Genomic DNA, 21,981 nt, shown 5'->3' with positions numbered 1-21,981 from the left:
GACGATCATGATGCTGCAGATTCGTCTCAGCAGAGACGTCCAGAAATGATGAACCTGAAACTGGTTTTCATCTGAAACCTGATCCAACCTCCACTGGACTCTGATACTCACTGCTGGTCTGATCTTAGATCAGGAGGTTTATTCATTGACCGGTCGCTCTTCATGGAGACACAGCTGGGTCCAGGTCCAGGTCCAGGTCCAGGTCCAGGTCCAGGTCCAGGCTGGTTCCTGTGAATCCAGATGTTTGGTGATGTGAGTTGTGATCTCTGACATGGAGAAGAGTCATGGACAGTTAGAGATGGACATCTCACCTCTGAGTGGTTTTAGAGGGAGGGACTCCCTCCTCTCTGTCCTGATCCATGATGCTGGATTCACATCAGCTCACACACACTTTCTACCTTCACCTGCAGAGGAAACACACATCATTCATCTGAACATCAACTGAAATCCTCCTTTCCATCATCTGCTGCTCCTCCTCTGATTGGCTCTGAGTTTCTGCTTCATATCAGAGTCAGATGGATGCAGTCAGACAGCAGTGAGGAAGAGGAAGCTGCCTTCAGCTGCTGGACTTCTATCAGGACACCAGATGGAGGGATGGAGCTGACCAGCACAGGCCATGATGATGAAACTATTTACAGGACAAAGAGGACAATAATATGCAGAATAATTATAATTCACTTCATTCACATTTTCATAGCAAATACAAAGAAGAAGATAAAACAACAGAAGCACGTTAAACACAGTGGAAGTGGGACAGTTTGAGTTAGAAAATATGTCTGAGTGGGTGAACCAGATGTTGGAGGTAAAAACAATCCTCCAGATGAGCTGAGAGTGAAAGTTAAAGAGTTCAGCTTTAAGAAATCTGAAATGAACTGAGGAGCTTGTCCATGCAGAGCATCTAGAAGTTCTCACCACAAAGCACATGAACTGGAAACCAGTAAGAAGACCATCAAACAGGAGCCATGTGAGCTCTTCTGTTGCTTCCAGAGCTTTGCTGCAGCATCTTGTACAGTCAGAATGATCCAGACAAGTTAAACATGCATCGCTCTGATTTAAATCAGAAGAAATGAAAGTGTGGAAAATCCTTGTAAAGCTGAACACAATCCATCAGAGACTCGTATCCACTCAGTGTCCACTGAGAGCAAGAAGTTTTACTTCCCAGTTACAACCACTCGTCTGTTCTTACTCAGCAGATTCAACATGGATTTAAATTAAAGCTCCACCAAACATCTCTAAAGGGAGACGAGACTAAAGGCGGGGTGGAGGTACAGCCTTTATCCACACAGCCATGATTCAAGCTGTGTGTTTATTTAGGACACAAGATAATTATTGAGATGTATTTAGATCAGCATTAGATGCTGGACTGTTTACCTTTGGCTTCTCTTCCTGGAGTCCTTGCTTTTCACTTTTAATTAAATTAGAGGACAAAAAAGAAACATTTCTGACAACTATTGTAGTTTCACAGCTTTATTTTTGTGTTGTGTCTGTGTGTGTCTTTGTGTGTGTCTTTCTGTGTTTGTTACACATCACATATTAGCAACTTCCTGTTACCATGCTCTTAAAAATGTCAATGACTTCACTGGCTGACTGGAATATTCTTCTGTTGCCAGTAAAAGAAGCTCTGACAACCTCTCCTCTGAGGAAAGTTTTGTTTTCACCATCTTCAGTTTTGAGAAAGAGTGTTCCACAGATGCTGTAGACACCAGAAGTGTGCCGCATGTCTTCAGCAGCTCAGTCAGGTCAGGGAAAATCAGGTATGCATTGTTTTCTTTGACCACTGAAAAGATGGATGGTACACTGGTTGGTGAGGGGCATGAGTTTGACGTATGGAAGAGAGTTTAAGCTCAAGCCAATCTGCTCGATCACTCGTCGAGCATGTGGCGCGGAAGTGTTGCGAGCATCGTTTCTTAACATTGATTCAGCCTTTCAGCATTGATTGAGCAAAAATTCACATGACCATAACAACTGAGGCCTCATTACGTCATCAGTGCATGTCGAACAGCTCACGGGAATGTCAAAAGGGCTGGGCTTATCTGTCAATGGTTTAAAAGGGTTTCCAAATGTTTAGGAGATTGTGGGTTTTTTTGTGAAAGAGATTCTGCTAGTTATTGTGTGACATTACATATTGACAGCAAATTTAGGGAAAGCATCATATCAGCATTAGCATATATTGGATCACAATTAGTTGACATACATTTATATACACAGCGACAAACATAAAGGAGTAAAACTACATACATACACTACATAAATATAGATATACATATACATATAGTTAGGTTAAGTTGATGGATGTATATATATATATATATATATACTCTAAGTATGGGCTTTATTTCTCTTTCTTTATGTAGTTGTTACTTTAGAGTTTACTGTTAGACTTTAGAGTTAATCATAAACTTCAAACGTCTCGGTCTACAGCTGCAGAGGAAAACCACAACCTGCGGGACCTTAGACAGCCGAGCTGGTTTCTAATCACCATCAGCAGAGATTTTAAATGATTTTAAACTTGGTTAATTACAATATAATTCTTGTGTTTCTTTCAGGTGCAGTCTCTCCAAAGCTGGAGAGGTAGTGTGCCAGAAGAGGAGCAGACTGAAGCCTGACATTATTGAGAAAATACATTTTAAATAAAAATATATGACACATCACAAAGTTGCCAAAGCATTTTTCTCATAATACATTTTTCTACAACTGTATAAAATCACTAACACAATCTATCCCTGCTGCACAAGCACCCTTCCCTCATACATTCCTGTCTCACTAGCTGTGAGTAGACTATACTTTCATTACAGATTGGTTTACTATAAATTACACCACAATTCTGTTACCTAAATCAATGTTACCTAACTTGCTCCGTCATTTCCTCTAGAAACTGCATGACAGCTGGGAGGAGTTTCCTCAGAGTGTGAAGAACAGTTTTTCTGCAGACCACCATGTCTACAGCTTCTGCAGCTCCAGTGGACGCTGATCAGGAAACATTGTCTTCTGCATTTCAAGCATTTGCTTATATTTGCAACGCCATCATACCCTTGATCCTGGATGTTTTACAACTTCAGATCATTTTCTTCCAGTAGAGCTATCACTACTTTTTGAAGAGCATCTCCACTAGTGGCATGCACTTTACACACCTGCAGTAAGCGCTCCTTGATTCGCATGTTATGCATGAACCTGATAAAAGAAACCTGTTCAGAGTGTGCAGCATCTGTGGTTTCATCCATGAGAATCAAAAAGGTATCAAAAAGGTTTTTGCTCTCTAAGATTTCCTTTTGGATTACTGGTTTGCCTGATGTGGCCAAAGCTTTAATCCTCTGTTGGAGAGGAGTGAGACAAGAAGCTATGTACTAGGTCCAGAAAGGAAAACTCTGTCTTGCCAGGTAAAGACTGATGGCCAGTAAGTGGGACAACATTTCCCTGTTTTTTTTCTCTTTCCTTGTCTTTTGTAGCTTGTAATGCATGCTCACCTATTTCCAAAGCTGCTTCCAATGAATTCAGCCACATACACATTGGATGCTCACTTCTTTTCTTCCATCATATGTATGGGGGGTGGGGGGTGAGGGTGATTGGACGGGAATGTTTTTAAATGTAAGGCGCTTTGAGCCACAATCTTGTACGAAAGGCGCTTTATAAATAAAGTTTTGATTGATTGATTGATTGATCATGTTGCAAGAATACACCGTGTACAAGCAAATACTGCTGCAATACCTACTCACCAGATCAGCAGCTATTTACTCCCTCCCTCCGTTTTTTAGACTAAGACTACCATCTCAGCTTGTGTCACTGCAGGAGGGCACGTCTGGGCACATCTGGGCACGTCAAGTATGTAGAAAGAAGTGCAAAACTATGTGGTTCATGAGACCCACCGAAGGGGGTTATTATTCTGTTTTATTTGTTATTGTGGGCCACACTGACAGATTTTTACACTACAAATATGCGAATAATAATAATAAAAAAAACTTGGATAAAATGGCACTTTTGTCATAATAATGACAAATAATGATCTGATCATCATGTAGATTTGTCTTCAAACAGCAGAGATCAAAGTTGGAGCTGAAATCAGAAGTGAACACGTTCTCCAAACATTCCAGAAACAAAGAGGAAAGTTCACACTTACAGTTTGTTCAGAGAGGAAGAAGAAGAAGAATCTCCACTGATACAGGTGAGCTGCTTCCTGGAATGAGTCACATTTCTACCTGTGATGGAGGGAGGACAGGTAGGAGGAGGACAGGTAGGAGGAGGACAGGTAGGAGGAGCAACATCAGACCTCCCTCCTCCTCTTTACAGTTTACAGTCTTACAGAAACATGATGCAGGTTTCATTTCTGAGCTGGTGACTCATAACTTCAGCTGCATCATAAACATGAGGAGCTTACTGGTGAATAAATCTGTGGTTTCACAGTTTGATCCAGACACCTGTACAGCCACATTGGCTCTACTCCACCACTTCTTCCTTCTGGATCAGTTCCAGCAGGAAGTGATGTAATCAGCAGATTGGGGCCACATCTGGTGGATGTGTGGTTGGGTTCAGGCAGCCATGTTCTCCTGCCTCTTCTTCTGGATGATGGATCAGCTGACTGGGAAATGTGGAAAACATCCTTCTATGTGAGTGTGTTCAGAGGATGAAGAGGGAAACGGAGTTACAGTTTTTACCAACATTCCCTGAAACCTCCACCATTTTCTCACAAACAACAAATTCAAACTACGTTCACAAAAGCCCGACTTTACCATGAAAACACACAATCACCTGGAAACCAGTTCAGAGCCAAACAATGATGATGGAGATGTTCCACCTGTACGCTCTGAACCAACAGGTGGTCTGATCACATCACATACGTGTGTGTTCAGGTGGGAGTTGTGTGTAGAAAAAATCATCACATTTTATTTATAAAACACTTTTCATCCCATAGAGCAACACAATGTACTTTACACACTGTAACAGTGATGGGTAAATATTCAGTTAACATTAAATTAAAAGGTTAAAATTAAGCTTTCACATATCCAAGAATTTAACCCAACCAAATTAAAAAGACACCTAATCATTATCTCACACACACTCATACAGATAAAACACACCAAACAACAAGGAAGAAATTTCCTCATTATTCATTAATCATCTTTTTATTTACTCTGTTAATCTTTATCACACTTAAACTTTTTACATCATATTAATTTAATTATTTTTTTTATATCAGTCTTTATGTACTTCTCTGAGTACAAGTGACGACCTGAGAGACTTTGACCCTGGACTGGAACCAGTGTGGTTCTAGTGGGAGACACTATGTTGTATGTAGACAGGATATATATAAGATAAGATTGTTATAAGAAAGGACCGAGAGAAGGAGACCGTCTCATCTGGTCATTCAGGTCATGGTGAACAACACAAAGGTAGAAAACTTCTTGCTTCTTTTTGTCCAAGATCCTGAGCCAAGACAGATGGTCCCACTTTGGTTCCATGTAAATAATAACTACTGCGTTGTATCGACAATCTCTGCCAGGCAGTCCGAACCGCTTTCTTTACTGGCATCAACTTTACACGTTCAGTTATTCCTGGTTTGTTTTTAACTGGCTGATTTTGAGTTAGACCGTGGCGGTTTTATTGTGTTTTTACTTTGAGCAGCTTTGCTAACCCCAACACTTTTTATTACCACCATTTGTTTGTTCTCCATTTCCCCTTATAACAATAAATCAACTGGACACGTGGACACAGACAGAAGGAGGGGAGAAACAGATGGGATACAGAATCATGTTGTCTTTGTAGAAAGAGGGTGATGTAGATGCTCACACATCTTTCTGAATCTTTCTGCTCACTTCAACAGAGACATTTGCTGAACCTGATGATGATGATGATGATGATGATGATGAGGACGCTGGTGGCAGGTAAGTGACGCTAATGCTGTAGGTGACGTAGTTCCGGGGGAGACGGCAGATTCAAACTAGGCGCGCCCAAACATTTCTACTTTCATTCGATTGTATTTTGTGCCAACCTAATTAAAATATTCTTTAAAGTAGGACTATAGTGTCTTTAAAAGGTACACTCTGGAGCACAGCGGGGAGGATTTGGCCAGCCTGACAGATTTTATAGATCGTTGTTACGACAGAATCGTCATGGGGAAACCAAACAACACCTCCACCCCCTCCACCTCATCTAAATCCAAGAGACAGCGAAATGAGGATTCACCTGGAGCTATTTCACCAACGGGGAACGACTCAACAGATGTTCTGATCTCCATAGATAAGAAACTCAGTAGTTTTGATGCGCGTTTGAGCCTGGTAGAAATTCTCCACAAAGAGTTCCAGGCGCTACGTGAATCGTTAGAATTCAGCCAGAAGCAGGTGGAAAGTCTGGCTGCAGAAAATGCCGGTCTCAGAGAGACGGTAAAATCCCTCACCGAGGGCTTGACCCGTCTCTCAGATGAAAATAAGAAGATCAAGGAAACGGTGATCGATCTGCAGGCGCGGAGCATGAGAGAGAACCTGGTATTTGCAGGGATTCCAGAGCAGACGGAGGAGGACCCCGAGACCACGGTGAAAAACTTCATCAAAACCCACCTGAAGCTCCCAGAGGAAACGGTGAAAAACATCTCCTTTCACAGAGTCCATCGGCTCGGCGGGAGGAAACCCGGGTCCAGCAGACCAAGACCCATCGTAGCGAAGTTCGTCAGCTTCAAACAGAAGGAGCAGGTGAAGAACCAGGGCCGCGAACTGAAGGGGACCAACTTCGGAGTAAACGACCAATATCCGAGAGAGATTCTGGACCGACGGAGAGTCCTGTTTCCCATCAGGAGGAAATCTATGGCTAATGGCGCTCGCGCTGTCATCGCGGTGGATAAACTGTTTATTAATGGACAACTGTACCGCGACCTGGACATCACTCCGTGGCTCTTCTGATCCCAGGTGCTGTAAGTCAATCTCTCCAAATGATCACTCTTAACTCGCCATTATAGATCACTGACAGTAGAACACACTGCTCGTCTCACCACAGCCTCTACACCTAGATCGATGTATTTTTTTCTGTTTTGTTTTTATATTTCACACAAATACTTTTCTCACTTTTCACTATCTTTCACGCTTTCACTGTTAATTGTAATCCAGCTCGTAATATCAGCAGCGCACGCGGCCCGTCGAAAAACCGTCAGGACGCACAGCCGCACCATACATGATAAATATAAACACTCGCGTTTTATGTATGAGAGAACACGCATTAAGGTACATATACGGACATTTAACATACGGACAAACGCGCGCAATCAGGCTGCATGCAAACACGCGCGAACACGCAAGAGGGGCGCACAAAGACACACGCGTCAGTAACACGCATGAAGCATTAAACCGTTCACAATAACCATGTTAAAAATCGTCTGTTGGAATGTACATGGAGCCGGTTCCAGGGAGAAGAGGTTGAAGATCTTTAATAAATTACAGGAGCTGCAGGCTGACATTGTCTTACTACAAGAGACTCATTTAACAAACTCAACCATAGATCTTCTTAAAACAGCTCAGTTTCCTCATGTTTACTCAGCCTGTTATAATTCTAGGCAGATAGGAGTAGCTACTCTTATTAATAAGAAACTAAATTTTGACATAGATAGCACAGTAGTGGATCCGGAAGGCAGATTTCTGATAACTTTATTATCTATTTGTAATATCAAATTATGTATTACCAATGTATATGGCCCCAATGCAGATGATCCCTCTTTTTTCCACTCCCTGTTTGCTACACTCCAGAATTATTCAGATAACAGAATAGTGTTAGCTGGTGATTTTAATGTAGTCTTGACTGAACAAGATCGCTGCAGCACATCAGGTAGTCATCGAGTCTGGCAGTCGTCAGAAACTATCAAACAGTACATGAAGGATTTTGGTCTTTGCGATGCTTGGCGCTCTCACCATCCTAAACTAAGAGAATACACCTTCTTCTCTTCAGTTCACCACTCCTTCTCTAGAATAGATTATATTTTAAATAGTAACTCACTAATGGGTGACATTTCAGAGACTCAGATACATCCAATCAGCATTAGCGATCACGCACCAGTTTCATTCACTCTGAGAAACAAAAATAATAAACCGATTGGTAAAAGCTGGAGATTTAACACCTCTTTATTGAAAGATCCTGAGTTTATTGATTATTTTAAAAAAGAATGGTCAATTTATATAGAAAAAAATGACATGCCTGAAACTTCAGCGTGTCTCCTTTGGGAAGCAGGAAAAGCAGTAATGCGAGGGAAAATAATTTCCTTCTCCTCACATAAGAAGAAGAAGGAAACAGCAAGAGTTTTAGAATTAGAACTCAGGATTAAATCATTGGAGGAGGCTTACCGCATTTCCCCCGAAGAGCACACAATGAATAATATAAGGAAAACTAAATTGCAGCTTAAAGAAATTATAGATAAAAAAACACAGTTTTTAGTGCAAAGACTTCGCTTGGAGAACTTTGAACACAGTAACAAATCTGGAAAGTTTTTAGCAAATCAACTAAAAACAAACAAGGAGAAACCAACAATCTCCTCTGTTAAAGATCAAGACGGAAACATCAGCCATGACCCAGACAAGATAAATGACACGTTTAGAAGCTTCTATAAAACATTATATGAATCACAGATTAATCCAACAGATGAACATATTGAACAATTTTTAAACAACATTAATCTACCAAAACTAAAAAATGAAAATAAAATAACTTTAGATGCACCTATTACTGTAGATGAACTCCACGAAGCTCTCCAACATATGCCCAACAATAAAGCCCCGGGTCCAGATGGTTACTCAGCAGAATTTTACAAGGAATTCTGGACAACGCTAGCTCCTACATTTTATAATATGTTGTTAGAAATACAGGAAAAACAAAAAATACCGCAAAATATGAACTTAGCTAATATAACACTATTGCTAAAACCAGGCAAAGACCCCACACTTCCATCCAGTTACCGTCCCATATCTTTAATAAATGTAGACCTGAAAATAATTAGTAAAGCTCTTGCCAGAAGGATAGAAAAAATAACCCCTCTTATAATACATCCGGACCAGACAGGTTTTATAAAAGGTCGACATTCATCTACTAACACACGTAGACTAATTAACCTCATTGATTACTCTACTTTACATAATCTAGAATCCACAATCATTTCTCTAGATGCAGAAAAAGCCTTCGACAGGGTAAACTGGAAGTTTCTATTTGCAACACTAGACAAATTTGGGTTTGGGCCTTCTTTCATAGAGAGGATTAAAATATTATATAATAACCCAAATGCATGTGTGAAAACCAACGATCAAACTTCTCCAAGCTTCCGCTTACAGAGAGGCACCAGACAAGGCTGCCCACTCTCCCCCTCACTTTTTGCCATTTTCATAGAGCCGTTAGCAGCTGCTATTAGACAAAATACAGAAATTAAAGGAATCCAGGGCAAAAATATAGAACATAAAATAAGTCTTTATGCAGATGATGTATTACTCTTCCTTCAGAACTCACAAACATCACTCTCTGAGACAATCACAGTTATTAATAAGTTCTCATCAATATCTGATTATTCTATTAACTGGTCTAAGACTACAGCCATGTCCATCAACTGTGACCTACAAAACATCCCTAATATCAAAATACAGACAGGAAACATTAGATATTTAGGTATAAATATTTCCCCCAGATTATCAGATTTAACAAAATTAAACTATGTTCAGCTACTAAAAACAATAGAAGATGATCTCTTACGGTGGAGGCGCTTACCCATCTCAATAATGGGGAGAGTTGCCACCATTAAGATGATGATCCTACCTAAAGTTAATTATTTATTTTCAATGATACCCACTAAACCCTCCACCAGTTGGTTTAAATCTCTGGACTCTTTCATATCCAAGTTTCTTTGGAAAAACAAGCCGTCACGTATCAGTCTTAAAACCTTACAGCAGACTAAAGATAGAGGAGGACTGGACCTACCAAACTTTAATAACTACTTTATAGCTAACAGGCTGCAGTACATCTCCAAGTGGCTCAAACCCAGTTATCTGGATGAGCCGTGGCTAGATGTGGAGCAGGCTTTGTGTGAGGACTTAGTCATCTCTGACCTGCCGTTCATCAGCTCAACCATTAAACCATATAAGTGCTTTAAAAGCCTTAACATCCGTTTTTCCTTAATGGCTTGGTGGGAATTCTGTAAGATAACCAGATCTTCCCTCTTTCCATGTAGACTTACACCCATCTGGAACAACCCTGACATCCTGCAGAACAAAAAGATGATAAACTTCACTCAATGGAAGACTAAAGGAATACAACAGTTAGGACAGATAATAGAAAATGGAAACTTTGTATCTTTCAACACAATTGTCTCACAGTATGGAATCAACAGCAATAAATTCTTAGAGTACCACCAACTAAAATCAATTATATGTAAGAAGTATACCCCTGTACAGTTAGACTTGCAGCTTCCTGTCAGAATAGCAGAATTCCTGAATCATAATACTCCAAAATTATTATCAAAAATATATAGATTACTTGCAAAGCTAGAAGACAGGATATCTCTCCCAACTTCAAAATGGGAAGATGATTTATCTAATAACTTTGATCAGAAAAGATGGTCACAAATATGTTTAAACACGTTTAAAATGACTCAGAATTCAAATATACAACTAATACAATTCAAAATTCTCCATAGAACTCATTATACAGGACACAGGATGTTCAGGATGGGCCTTTCACCATCAGATATCTGCCCACACTGCTCTGAGAACACCTCTGATAGCTACATCCATGCGCTGTGGTCCTGCACACCTGTCCAAAGGTTCTGGATTAAGGTGTGTGAAGATCTCTCAAAATGGTTTAAAACTAGTTTTCCTGCAAACCCCACACTTTGCCTACTGGGCGACCTGGGTGACACCAACATAGGAATACACTCCATAAACTTGGTCCTCGCAGTCTTATGCATCGCAAAGAAAACTATTCTTGTGAACTGGAAAGATAAGAATAATTTGTCTATCCAGCAGTTTAGAAATCTCCTGTTAGATCACATCAGCATTGAGACAATGTCTGCCTCCTCCAGGAACCAGTCAGATGACTTTCATTCCCTCTGGTCCCCTGTGACTGGCTACATCACTTAATGTAGGTGGAGGATTGCGGCTTCGCTGGGATGGGGGCGGATGTGGGTGGGGGGTCCCTGGTGGCTTCAGGTCTCCGGTTGTCTCCTGGGTGGGGATCTAGGCTGCTCCGCTGCTGGGTCGGCTGGGGGTTCCGGTCTGGGCGGGCGGCATTGGGTGGGCCCCGGGGTGGGGCTGCCTCGTGGCGGTGGGGGGTGGCTGCCGGGGTGCCTGGGTCGGTGTCCGTCGGCCCCTGGCCGGGTGGCCGGTCGGGCCCGGGGTGGGCCGGGTGGGGGCCCCGGGCTCTGGGGCGTCGGGTCTCCCCCCGCTCCTGGGGGTGGGGGGTCTGCCGCTGCTGGGGGGGGCTGGGCCCGTCCGGATGTGCCGTGCCGGGGGTTGGTCCGTGCCCTGGTGCTTGGTCGCAGCCCCGGAACCTGGGTGGGGGTGTGTTTGTGTGTGGGTGTGTGTGTGTGTGTGTGTCTGTGGGTATGCTGGTGTGTGGGTGGGTGTAGAGGGACGTGTGTGCCGTATGTGTGTGTGGGTGTGTATGAAGGTCTGGGTGTGTGCGTGTATGTGTGTGTGTGAGTAGTGTGCGGGTGTGTGTGTGGAGGTCTATGTGGGATGTGGGTGTGTGTGAAGGTATGTATATATGAGTGTGTGCACGTGGAGGTCGAGGTGTGTGTGGAGGAGTGAAGGAGTGGGTGGAGGCGTGAGTATGTATGGAGGTGCTTGTGTGTATATGCAGGTATGTATGTGAGTGTGTGTGTAGTGGTGTATGTGTATGGAGGGGTATGAGAGTGTGTGTGTATGTGGGCACCGGTGTGTGTGTTTATAGGTATGTGCGTGACGTGTGTGTGTGGAGGTATGTGCACGTATTGAGGTGTTGGTATATAGAGGTGTGTGAGAGTGTGTGTGAGTGGCTGGGGAGAAAAAAAAAAAAAAAAAAAAAGAGTGTGTGCGTTTGCAGGGGGTTAAGACGTGTCCTCTGGGGGGCGCCCTGGCTGGGTGTTGGGGGCGGGGGCCTGGGGTTCCCTTCCTTCGCCTCGCCCCCCTCCCACTCAGAAAGAGGAAAGTGGCCCCTTGGGCTGGTGGCTGGCCCCTGGGGGGGTTCGTGGCGTGCCTGGGTTGGGGTGCCTGCTCTGGGCCTGTGACGCCCTTCGGGGCCGGCGGGGGACAGGGGCGCCCTAAGCCACTGGCGGGTCGTCTTCCAGGGGGGAGGCTTACCCCCCTCTGGACCTACATCTCCTGACCCCTCCCCTCCCCACTCTTCACTACATACACAGGTAGGGCCGTGGGGGGTGTGCTTGTTGCGCTGGGCGGGGCAGGGGGGTCATCATAGTGGCCCCGTTGCTTCGCCGAGCGGCAGCATGCCTCCCAGCTTTTAATTCCACTTAGTCACTGAGCACAAATAACATTTGCAACATACAAACACGTTTTGGGGGGTGGAACATGCGAGGTCAGGTGGGTGGGACTGCTCAGGTGGCCCCACCCCCTCCTCAATGCAGTTACTGCCCCCCAATTTTAACCCTCTTTTTTTAATTGCAAACAGCACATAATATATTCCCTCACTAGTGGGGGAGGGAGGGGCGATGGGGTCTTCAAGCGCCCCTGTCTCCATGGATGGCCCGGGGGCGGGGCGGGCCGGGTGGCCTGTCGCGTTGGCCCGGGGCGTGGGCGGGCTGTCCCGGGGGGTTTGGCTGCTGGCCCTGGGGGGAAGGTGCTGTTTTGGGGGTGGGGAGTGGGGGACTGGGGCGGGGTGGGGGGGGGTGGGGGCCTGGCTCGTGTCTCCTCGCCTCCTGGCTGGGGCTGTCCCCCCGCAGCGTGGGGTGGCGGGAGGATGGTGGTGGGGGGATGGTGTTTGTGTGTGTGTGTGTGTATGTGGGGGGGGGAGAGTGGTGTGTGTGTGGGGGGATGGGTGGTGGAGGGATGGTGTGTGTGTGTGGGAGGGTGGGGTGTGTGGAGGTGGATGTGTGGTGTGTGGGAGGGGGGGTGGTGTGGGTGTGGGAGGATGAATGGTGGAGGGATGATGTATGTGGGGGAGGATGGGGTATGTGTGGGAGAATGTATGGTGCAGGGATGGGGAGTGTGTGGGAGGATGGATGGTGGAAGAATGGTGTGTGTGCAGGAGGATGGATGGTGTATGGGAGGGAGGATGGTGTGTGTGTGGGGGAGTGGTGTATGTTTGGGAGAGTGGGTGATGGAGGGGTGGTGTGTGTGTGTGTGGGAGGATGGGGTACGTGAAGGTGGATGTTTGGTGTAGGAGAGGGAGGACGGTGTATGTGTAGGAGAATGATGTATGTGTGGGAGGATGGGTAGTGGAAGGATGGTGTGTGTGTGTGTGTGTGTGGGAGGTGTGAAGGTGGAGGATGGTGTATGTGTGGAAGGATGAGTGGTGGAGGGATGATGTGTGTGTGGGAGGATGGGGTAGGTGTGGGAGAGTGTATGGTGGAAGGATGGTGAGTGTGTGGGAGGATGGATGGTGGAAGGATGGTGTGTGTGTGGAAGGATGGATGGTGGAAGGATGGTGTGTGTGTGTGGGAGGACAGAGTATGTAAGGGTTGGATGGTGTATGTGTGGGAGGATGAATGGAGGAGTGGAAGGAGAGTGTGTGTGTTTGTGTGTGTTGGTCTGGGGGGGGGGGGGCAGGACTGGTTCTCGGGGTGTGCGGCTGGGCGCTGGGGTGTGGGGCTGGCCTCTGGCGGTGGCCGTCTGGGCGGGCCGGGTCCCCCCGGGTGGCGTGCTGGCCCTTGGCCTGTGGGGGTGGGGGGTGTCCCTGCGCTCCTGGGCCCGGGCCCTCTGCCCCGTCTGTCCCGGGCGGCCGGTGCCCGGGGGGGTCGGGGACTGCTGGCCTCGGCCTGCCGGGGCCGGTGCCCTGTGTCCGCGGGGCGGCTCCTGCTGGGGTCTCCTGCTGCTGCCTTCCTGGGCGGGCGAGTGGTCGTCTCTGTGGACCGGTCGGGATCTGTAGCCTACGGGGGGGCTGGTGGCCTGGGTCTCGGGACCGCTGGCCTGACTCTGGCCTCTGTTCAAGTGAGGTGGCATCTGCATGATCACTCTGCATGGTCACTCCTTCCTGAACGTCTCCACACAGTCTTTGCGTCGCCATGTGGCCGAGTTCTCCAGCATATCCACACAGGTTTCTCTGCGCGTGTTCTTGAATACAGCAGTTTCACTTATATCTATTATCATATTTTTTTTTCTTTTTTTTTATTATTTCGGTTCTTATTATTATTATTATTACTCTTACTCTTATTATTATTACTACTACTATTATTATTATTACTATTATTGTGATTATTATTATTGTTACTATTATCAACTAGTTGTGTAATGACCTACTGGCCAGGATGATCTTAGCTATATATGTTGTAAGTAGTATGGATTACATGGTCTTCTGTATGATGTTTCAAGTCCCCACCCGCACTCCCCACACCCTTTCTGTCCCTCTCTCTCCCCTCCCTCTTCTCTCTACTTTCTTTTCTATCTCTCTCTCTCTCTGTCCCCTCCGGTCGAGTCCAGCATTAAGAGTCTGATTTAATAAAGTTTTTCATGTCATCAAGAGGGACTTTATACATGTAGTATAAATCCCTGCTTGATAGAGTAAAATTGCCCAGCACCAGACGGCAGCCAGACAATCATTCTGTTTGCAACGATGCTGGACAAGACAGGTTAAAAAAAAAAAAAAAAAAAAAAAAAAAACATGATGGAAAACATGAAAAAATCTAAATATTCCAACGAGTTACTGGAATGAAACAAAAAATAAAATAAAATTTGAGATAAAATATTAAAACCATATGAATAGAAATAAAAGAGGAATTACATCATATTTATTTTTCATTAAACATCAAATATTTTCACAAAAAGTCTAAAATAATCTGAATGAAAATAAAGACAAAATTTTTACGTGAAAGTTTTAATAAAAGTTCTTTAAATTCTACATTTCAAGTAGAAAGTCAAACATTTGTGGTGAAAAATGAAGCAAAACATGAAATTTGTGATGTAACAATGAATCTTTAATTCAACATGTGAAAATGTGAGAAAGTCCAAATAAAGACAGAATGAAGCAAACAAACTAAGAGTGAAACACTGGGAGGATTTTCATTTCCAGCATCATGAAGTGGAACTAACTGCAGCTGACATGAAGTCAACACAACATCCTGATATTCAGTGTGAAGCTTTGACTGGAAACAACATGTGGATCCTGGAAGAAGCACAGCTTCCATCTTTAAAGGACTGGAAGAGGAAGAAGTTTCCAAGGAATCATTTAGAAGAGTTTCACACACAAACTGATTGAATCCATGAATCTGAAAAGATGTTTCTGAGTGAAAGAGACAGACATGTACAGACTGAACTATCTGTTCACCAGTCAGAGTTTCTCTGCTACCATCACACTCTTTACACTCAACACACACACACCCAGAAACCAAACCTGGAACCAGACCAGAACCAGAACCCAAATCCAGCATAGAGAGGATGAGTGAATGTGGTGATGAAGGTGTGGAGGTGGATCAGTGAGTCAGAGGAGACTCTGTAGAAGGACAGAGAGCCAGCAGGACAGTCCACATACACTGCTACTCTGTTAGAGACAGAGGAGGAGGAGGAGGAGGAGGAGGAGGAGGAGGTGATGCGTGTTTCTCTGTTATTGTGCCAGACAGAGTAACCTTTATCATCAGAGCATCTCAGACTCCAGGACTGATCATTGAATCCAAACCAACAGTCTCTGCTGTTTCCTCTCCTTCTGATTTCTCTGTAACTCACTGATATAAAAACTCTTCCTCTCCACTCGACCTCCCAGTAGCAGCGACCAGTCAGAACATTTTCACACAGCAGCTGAGGACACAAGTTAAATCTGTCTGGATGACCAGGATATGACTGACGCTCCTCCACATGTGTCACCTTCCTGTTGTTGTCAGACAGTTTGAGTCTTCTGTTCACTGTGTCCATGTGGATGGTGAGTGGACAGGAATCTGATGGAGAGAACAAACACAATCCAGCTGCAGTTATTGATCTATTGACACTTTGATGCTGACTGATGAATGAGTGATGGGACAGTGTGAAGATGGTTGAATGTGATGAATCCAATGAAAAACACACTTACACTTCCTCAGACCTCCTGGTCTCAACCATGGTTCTCCAGCAGGCTCCACCCTGAAAGGAGGAGGGGTCAGAGCATGCTAACATGGACATTACATGGCTCTCATACACACTTTGTTCTACACTGAGAAAGGAACAGTCCAACATCTGGACACGTCCACCTGATTGGAGCATCTCCAGACTAGAAGGAGCAGAATCAGGAAGCTGATTGGTCCACACCCACACCAAGAAAACTGCTTTGTGGAAGTCCCAGTTTCTTCTTTCAACCATCTTCTCCTTTTCATCTCTTCACAGATGAAGAACTCTGCAGAAACTCCTGATCTAACCAAGAGCTGCATCTTCTCTCTGCCCTGAAGTCTTATTGATCAGCTTCTGACAATAATCTCCTCTGCAGAGCAGATTGGCTCAGATTCTTTGTTGTGACTCAGCTGGGAAATGTTAAAGTGGTTCTTTTCCTGCACATGAAGCTAAATGACTGTCAGAGACTCTGTTTGAGGCCATGATGTGTGTGTTTGGAGCTGTGACGGCTTGTTTCCTACTGACCACTAACAGCTGCTTCATCATCACACTGAGGATTTGTTCCCTCACATTATTCCTGCAGATCCTGCTGCTGTGTGGACACAAACACATTTCTTTCTAAAGCAGGAACAAATCAGAGGGATCAGCAGCAGTCCTGAGTGAAGAGGAGAGGTTAGACTGCCTCTGGTGGTCAGACATGGAGCTGCAGCTGCTGAAATACAGGATGTGACAGGATTCAGGAAAGTCTGTCTCATCTTTCCTCAACATCAGCTGTGAACATACTGAGTCCTTTCACGTTAACCAGGAAACCTGATGTAACATCACCATCTTCATCACAACACACACACACACTGCCATCTACATCACCTCCTCCAGCACCCGATCCAGCCGTTATCACATGACTGAAGCAGCATTATCAGTGGTTATCAGTCCATTCCTACGGGACAGTAGGGCTCTACTCCGCCTCCTAGTGGCTCCAGTAGGTCCTTATCATCTATTTACACCACTGATCAGCAGCACTGATACAGGAAGACTCCTGATCCAGTCCCACAGGAATCCAGTCCACCGGCAGGTCTGAAATCTTTAGCATGACGCTGCATTTTCTGGTAAAACAACCTACATTTAAGTCATGTGACTGCTGAGTGAATACTGAGTGTAAAGTGACAAAGTCTGGACAGAAATCCAGTGACTCTCTCAGTCATTTTCATTCATGTCCTCATTATGAGTCCAGATCATCAAACACTAAGCCAGACTTCAGGAGCATGAGGAAGTAAAGAACTTGTGTTTTCCTGTCTAACTCCTCTTTTCAGATCAGATCAGGGGGAGGGGCTCCACTGACTGTCTCCATCATTGTGATCAGCTGTGTGCAGCTAATTGAAGGAAACTGATAAAAACTGCAACGACACTCATGTGTGACGTTGCACGGAGCAGCGGCACCAACAGAAGACGACATGAATGAAAGAATCTAGAGGGAACGAGTCTTCAGGGACCAGAATACTTCCTGCTCTATATGTGTCTCATCTAAATTCATGTTGTGGGTCTGTTGCTGTGGTTCAGCATCAGGAGCCTCCAGTAAGTGGGAGAATCACTGAGCATCATCATTCATGGGAAGCTTTTCATCCATCATGTGTTTAAATGTATCTATACAGAGGTAGGAATACAGGTCTGATCAACACGTGCACATTTCCACATGGACTGATTTCTAAAGAGAACTTTACAAGAACATGACTGTTCACACGCTTTTATAAATATCTGTGCTAAGCTAAGCTAAGCTAACATTTCCTGGAGCATCTCTGTGTCTGATCCAGGGTCAGAGGACAGAAAAGATGTTTCTATGACAGAATGTCCCTTTAACCTGCAGAGATGTTTCCAGACTGAAGAAACTCTGAGCAACAGACAGTTATCACTGTTGTTCCTGCAGATGTTCTCCTTGGAGACTCTCCTACTCACATATCTGCTGTGAGCAAAGGAAAAAGGCTCCTACATGTGTGATGGTTCATATAACACTCATATCCAGCATGAAGCAGGACTGAGTGAAGGACAGAGAAAATGTCTGCAGATCTTCCTCCTCTATCAGACATTGTGTGTCTGCAGCAGCCTCTCCATACCTGAGTCTGTGTGGATGCTTCAGTGCAGCCATCAGCAGCTTCACTCCTGAGTCTCCTGGATGGTTGTATCTCAGGTCCAGCTCTCTCAGATGGGAGGGGTTGGAGGTCAGAGCTGAGGCCAGAGAAGCACAGCCTTCCTCTGTGATCAGACATCCTGACAGGCTGCAGAAAACAACACGTATGACAGAAACTCTGAGAGAACTGCTGTGAAACTAAAGCTGAACGTCATCAGATGTTCAGAGAAACTGGACCTGTCTCACATTATTGGCTTTGTGTCTTCATTGTTTTTATGCTTTATTCAAACCTGACAAACAATAAACAGACAGTGAAAGTAAATCCAGTCCAGTTTGTACAAGATGCACATGAAGAAAGAAACGGAACGAAGAGGAAAAATAAAGTAGAAAATAAAATAAAGTCTAGAAAGTAAAGAAATAGAAATAGAAATGAAAGAAAAACTGGCGTGACAGACTTCATAATATTCTATATATAATAATAGTATTTGTGAGAGTTTATTGGCTGAAAAGCTGTGAATGAATATTAATTATTGATCTGCATTTCTGATTAGAAACCAGTTTTAGAGACTTAAAGTAAAAATCAGCTTCAATCAGAAACAGCTTAAATGCTGCTGTTGGATTGTGAAATGTACTTTTATGGATGTGGAATTTTCCTCCTAAAATATAAAGATTGACAAAAGTGCCTCATTTTTTTCTTTGGTTCAAACTAAGTAACGATGTTCTTCCTTCTATGTTCATTTCATGAGTTGTTCTGCACAGAACATCGTTCTCACCTTCTTTCCAACATGTTTACTGTCTGTAATCAGAAAACAAGCTGCTTTTAATAAAGCTTTATTGTTTACAACATGTCTACAAACATGTGGGAAAAGCCACTATATCCATGTTATCCGTGTTCTATGTGTTAAGGCGGCTCTTGAACTCAGAGGAATAACATGAAGGAGAACAGAAAGGGGATTAAGAACAAACAGCAGGTGGGTCTCAGCCTAGTAACATGAACAAGTCCATCCAGGAAAGAAGTCTTTGTCTTCTTTTCATTTTCTACAAAGACATTCTGAGAAGATTTTCACTTCATTCTTCAACCATTAAAGTGGGTTTAGTTCTGGCAGATTTACATCTATCAATAAAATGTTTGGCTAGCAGATCAAGTTATTCCCAAGAAATTCCAAGTTCGTCTCCTTGAATGTTCCAGCAGTGACTCAGCACATATTCAGAGGGGCGCTGGGATATTTTCTGAGTGAAGCCACTTTGAAAGACTTCTTACGCTTGTTTGCAGTAGAAAAATAAGTTCTGTTATTTCCATTTCTGTCTCACAGAATCCACATGAGTTGTTCTCCAAGTTAAATTTCTCATGGAGGAAGTTGTGTGATGGGAATATTCCATTTAGGATTTTAAAAACACTTCTTTAGTTGTAGGTAGAAGTGGATGAGACAAATATCTTTTCCTTCTTTTCCTGATGTTTCTGTATCATCGTCCTTAAGAATGTCCTTTCTTTTTAAGTGGAAAGGGTAATAGTGGCTGTTAAGCCGTTTCCAATGAATCTGTTATTGAAGTCAAACTGTTCAAGTGTCGCCGCTGATCCAGAGCGGCTTCAGTTCTACTGGAATATCAGAACGCTCCCTGGTTTGTTGGATCATTCTTCTCACTGTAATGGGAACTGCTTTTAACTTTATTATACTCTTGAATTGTGCAGTGAAATTTCAGTTAATTCCAGGAATCTGGATCATTTAATAGTTCACCTGTATCGTCCATTAGGTGGGTGATAGACCAGATTCCCTTTCCATCCGAGTTCTTAAGAACATTGATTTTCTATTCCATAGGATGCATCGGTTGTTCCAAAGGGGTGTATTGTGTGGTGTAACATGATGGCAGAACAATAACTTCCAGTAGAGCAGAACTTGCTGGTGGAAATCTGATCATTTGCAGGTAGTTTGCGTACATCATCGTCACATCGTAGTACAAAGTCAGTACCTCCCATTTTTTGGAAAACTGTCCTGGGAATGCAGAACCAGAAGGAATCTCTGTGTCTAGTAAAGGAATTTAAGCATTTAAGTTTTAAAGCTCCTTTCATTACAGCAAAGTCTATGGCGTGTACACCAGAGGTGTTTCTAGCCCATTGTGGGGGCTGAAGCCCCTGTAGAAAAGACTGGGTTGTGGGTGTGTAGGACGGAGCCTCTGTGACGGTGGGAGGGAAGTGACGTAGTAGAGTTGGGGTTCGTTCCGGTTTTAGCCACGAGTGAAGCAGACGAGTTCTGCTGTAGAAGTCCTCCTCTGCCTACGTGAGACGTCCTACAGAGGTTTATGTCAGCTGCTTCATTATCCTGAGTGTTAAGTCGATGAGGAAAGTGAGGATTTCCTGTTGGCTCAGTTCTATCTGATACGAGCGAAGTTAAGCTCAGACATTTACCCGTAACAGGGCGGAGTCTCTGTTAGGTGGATGTATGGGTGTTAGTCAGCAGACACTTCCATAAGTCTGCCTAGATATCCGTGTTCTTCCACGGTGCAGGTGAGGGTTTCGTTAGGAGGAAAGGAGACACGGTGCCATGTTCATGACGGGAGAGCGTGAGCGGCACATGCTGCTGTGGACGTGTACCCGCGCTGGCCACCAGGTGGCGCCAACGCGCCATCTGGATTAGTCCAGCCAGCGAGACGCTCCTTAATAGTAATGCTGACATTATGTGGGGACCAGTTAGCTGCTTGGGCTTCTTCAGGCAGGGGGATGTTTATCCTCCGACCTGCTGGTTTATATGTTACTGTTTAGTGCAGGTCTGCTTGAGGGTATTGTGTGTATCATAAAGCTGAAATTATTGCTGTTAACCTGTTGGATTATCTTGTCAGAGATTTCCAGTGAGACAGCAGGATAAATAACCTGATAAACTTTCCATCTTAGTTAGGAGCACTCTTCCACATATAGTTGTGTCCCTTTGAAGCCATGAATTAAGAACAGATTTAATTTTTTCATTATATTTTACATGCTTTTTTTTCTTTTTTGTGATGGTGATACACAAATATTTTACTCCAGTTTTAATTGTGATATTACAAACTGCTTGAGCTGTTTGGTCATGTAGACCAAAAATCTTACATTTATCAGTATTTTATTTTACAGCTGGTGTCTTAGAAAACTGGTTCATAAATTCAAGTACAATGGGAATTTCTCTCTCATCTTCTAAAAACAATGTTGTGTCATCTGCAAATTTGCTTATCAAAATGTTTCTGTCCAAAATGTTAATACCTTCAACCCCATTGTTTGTAAGACTGATAGCCAGCAGCTCAGCGACCATTATAACCAGCGAGGGTGAGGTGTTGCATCCTTGTCTGATGCCGTCCTGACTGGAAACCTCCGACATGTACCGGGCTCCAAAGCTACACAGCTGTTGATGTCATTGTGTAGCATATCAATTAGATCAATACATTTATTTCCAAAGCCAAATTCTGTGAGTGTTTCTAAAATGAAAGGATGTTCAGCTGAATCAAAGCTTTCTAGAAGTCCAGGAATAGAAGGTAGCCACTTCCTGTAAACATGTCACTGTAGGCAGTGAAGTCCAGGACCAACCTGATGTTATTGTAAATTATTCTTCCACCAAGGAAGCCAGATTGTGTTTCACTAATTATCTGATTTATACCGGTCTGAAGTCTTGCTGCAAGTTTCCTGATAAGAGTTTCTACTCTGTGTTTAATAGTGTGATTGGT

At 43.9% G+C, this 21,981-nt stretch overlaps 1 protein-coding gene across 1 annotated transcript in view; it reads right to left on the bottom strand.

The window, feature by feature from the left end:
• Window positions 1-366, bottom strand: part of LOC121628328 (NACHT, LRR and PYD domains-containing protein 3-like) — a 329,827-nt gene extending 329,461 nt beyond the window's left edge. Inside the window, exons 1-2 of the mRNA XM_041967351.1 lie at window positions 312-366; window positions 112-228 (exon numbers count right to left, since the gene is read on the bottom strand). Of these exons, the coding sequence (XP_041823285.1) occupies window positions 112-228; window positions 312-361 (167 nt within the window). The 5' untranslated portion in view covers window positions 362-366. The remainder of the gene's footprint in view (window positions 1-111; window positions 229-311) is intronic.
• Between the last annotated feature and the right edge of the window lie 21,615 nt (window positions 367-21,981).

The sequence above is a fragment of the Melanotaenia boesemani genome, chromosome 2, assembly GCF_017639745.1.
Source record: "Melanotaenia boesemani isolate fMelBoe1 chromosome 2, fMelBoe1.pri, whole genome shotgun sequence".
Taxonomy (NCBI): Eukaryota; Metazoa; Chordata; class Actinopteri; order Atheriniformes; family Melanotaeniidae; genus Melanotaenia; species Melanotaenia boesemani.
This window is presented reverse-complemented; position numbering and strand designations above follow the sequence as displayed.